Source organism: Branchiostoma floridae, chromosome 17 (genome assembly GCF_000003815.2).
Source record: "Branchiostoma floridae strain S238N-H82 chromosome 17, Bfl_VNyyK, whole genome shotgun sequence".
Lineage (NCBI taxonomy): Eukaryota > Metazoa > Chordata > Leptocardii > Amphioxiformes > Branchiostomatidae > Branchiostoma > Branchiostoma floridae.
Genome location: NC_049995.1, coordinates 6,624,608 through 6,627,842, shown reverse-complemented (window position 1 = coordinate 6,627,842; position 3,235 = coordinate 6,624,608). Strand labels below are relative to the sequence as shown.

Below are 3,235 nucleotides of genomic sequence, written 5' to 3'. Positions count from 1 at the left end.
CCATATCCAGTTGCTTGAGTAACTACTTTTTGGTGTAGCCCTGAAAATAACTTGAAAGTTCATATGTGTAAGTAGAAGACATTCTGAAAAAGTTGAACTGTACCCAAATTTTCGACTGAACAGCTCCAGTCTCTGTCAAGGAATGAAAAAAAAAATCTACTGCTTCTGCAGCATCATGCCATTGGGTCAGTCCAATTTTCGTGTTTGAAATTAAAGTTTAACTTTTCCAGAAAGCCCTAAAAATATGTTTTTCTTTTATTTCCTTGTTCCAGCTGTAGGACACCGGTTCCATTCCTACTATGTCTATGGAGAGAAACCAGAGTGTGGTCAGTGGAAGAAGGACTATGAAGCCTGTACAGCCTGGATGAAAACCAAATCAGAAGAAGCAAAGGTGAGAGGAGAGCTATAGTGAGCAGGCTTTTAGCTAGGATTTTATCATAGGGTGTCCAAATTTCTTCCCGTTTGGCAAGCACTGCAGGCATGAGTATTGTAGGGGGTCTGGGAACATCCTCACTCAGAAAATTTTGAAATCTATAACTCTCTGAAACACCATTTCCCATATTTTGTGGTGCAAATTTGGGGGAATGAAGCACATTTACTGTCAGACAGGTCACATGTGACCTGTAGCATCCTTGGTCAATCAGAATTTCATGCTTGTCAGGGGATCTGCTCCCCAGTCTAAGGGCGTACAATTTGAGTTATTTTTTTAACAGGTCATACGCCTGCCTGGCTAAAAGCCTGATGGGGAGAATGACTTTTCTTGGCATGTGCTGTTGATTATTTTACTCACCTCTGAGTCCGAGAGTCAGTCATTTTTATCCTTACACTTTTTGTCTCATACTGTTTTTTAAATCTTTTTTTTTTTTTGTGAGAAAAGATAGGCAGAGCCATCATGGTTTGGATTCAGAAAAATTGCTTAGGATGGACCATGAATAGTGGCAAGGAATGTGTATTTTAAACTTATGACTTTCATCACAATTTTTGTGTATGTGCGCTTTCATTAATGATAATTTTTGTCACCATAATAGATTTCCACTGGTTTAAAGTGATGAGTATGTCTAGTTCTTTCAATAACACAAACATGTCTAATGATATAGATGTCATTTGCTGTTGTTTTTTACTTTCCTTACTTAAAAATGACAGCTGTGTATTTTTATATTCAACAGCAAGAACTGTTAAAGGTTGAGGACAGGCATCTGCAACAAAAATACTACGTGAACCCCGTGTGGCCGCGTCGAGTCACCCCTCCAAAGGATTGGTACCTTCCAGTCGAAGAAATGAGACAAAAACAAAAACTACAACAACAAAGCTAACGTCAACCACAACTAGTTCAGTTTCGTTCTGTTATGTTCCCTTCTTGTTCTGTGACACCTCAAGTTGGTTTCTGAATTTCTGTTGTATTCCAGATATTCAAACTCTGACTACAGTAATTCAGGATCCACCCCAGCCTTCTGCCATATCTTGGCTACTATTGATGCAACAGTTAGGAGACCAACATGCTCAATAAATTTACTTGAAATAGCAAGAAAATAATAGATAGTTGTTGACTAAAAATGGTGCTAGCAAATGCACCATACACGTTAATTCCAAGTCAATTCAGCAGTTTTACACTGTAAAAAAACATGACTTGACCCTCCCATGCACTAAGTGACTAGAGTCAGGTCTGGAGGTGGCTCAATGTGACTGGCTATATTTAAGTAGCCCAGAGTTCTTGTCACTCAGGGAAAATGTGTCTTAAGTTGACTCCATCTCAAGCTAACTCAGAAAAATATGTGCCAATATCATACAACTATACCAGAACTGGAAAGACGCAGTGCTAATACCATAAAGACATGCAATTGAGATACTGGAAACTCATATTTGCTTCTTTGCACAAACAAGACCTTAGATAAGAAATGCAATTAGATGTAAAATGAAATTTTTCTTCTTTTACTGCTTTAAAGTCATCCTTGCATACTATGTAAATAGTCAAGAATTTTATATCGCAATAGGTATGAAAATGTTTTAAACCTACATAGTTTTCGATGAAAATAATAGACTTGTTTGATATTGTATATAGAGGGATTGTTTGCAAAGAAGTTTTCTAAAAACCTTATAACGTAATTTTTTTTTGGAGTGATTTAGGTTCTTGAGTAAGTGATAGAGATACATGTCATCATGTTTTAAGATGTCAAAGTTAGGTGCATTTCAAGAACTCAAGTGGTCAAATGACTGGTTAAACCTTCAAATATACCGTAAATTGTGAAATATTTACAGTGATTTATGTTTGTGGTTTGAGCTCAATGCAACTCATCGCTCTGTCTTACTACTGTAGATATGCTTTGTTAAATCGCAGAGTTCTGCCTCCTTTTCTCCAGCCAAACTTACGTAGGCCTGCTGCAAAATTAAGCTCCACAAACATAAAACAGTTTACAGTACTGGTACTGCTATTCTCCTGACTGGAACAATTGGTTTGAAGGGGAAGGGGTCACATGGTACAAGGCAGTCAACCAGAAATTACAGCAGGACAAAAGTAGAAAGTGGACAATTGACCTGGAAAAAATTGTGCCCAAATTTCTACCCAACAGTTCTGGCCACTCATTGTAAGTCCTCTTTTAACCACAGGACTAAGTGGGTGTAATAGGTTGTTAATAACATGATTTCTGGCTACAGCTTTGAAATGATTAACTGAACTGTTAAAATGGGGATCTGAATTAAAGTCTGATTTGAATAAAGCAATGTGTTCCACCTAAACACACACAAAGACAAACAAACAGACTTAAAACTCATTTTCACTCAGGTTTTGTTTCTTTGTTTTATTAGGAGATGGCACTAGTGATATACAGTACCACTATTCTACAATTTGTGAACAAAAGTTTGAAAAAATCAACTGAGGTAGCTTAAAGTGAATGCGAGAGATCAACATAAATAACCCTTAAACTGCCCCTTTTCAGCCCTATAAAATGGTATTAGTGCCAGGGTTGGCCGCTGACCTCCAAAAAGAACCCCCCGAACAAGACCGAAGTCCCTAACTTCCGGAGTTTTTGTGCTACAAAGCTACTACTTCAGGGGAATACGCTATCCCAGATATATCGGGGCTTGGCAGTTTTTAACAGAACTATTATCTGGGTGATCACCAGACTCTGCTTGTTTCATTTGTTGCAATAGGCCACTGGGTATTTGTCAGAAAAACAAAGTCCCAGTGTTAGTCATTGCAGAAAAACCCAGTATGGGTTAACAATAGAACTGATCACAT

At 37.8% G+C, this 3,235-nt stretch overlaps 1 protein-coding gene across 1 annotated transcript; it reads left to right on the top strand.

The window, feature by feature from the left end:
* Positions 1-278: 278 nt before the first annotated feature.
* LOC118404267 (UPF0545 protein C22orf39 homolog) lies at positions 279-1,933 on the top strand (the record flags this gene model as incomplete). Its single annotated transcript, XM_035803326.1, is given in 2 exon segments — positions 279-391; positions 1,167-1,933. Coding segments are annotated over 2 exon segments (260 nt in total), but the record flags the coding sequence as incomplete, so codon positions are not given.
* Between the last annotated feature and the right edge of the window lie 1,302 nt (positions 1,934-3,235).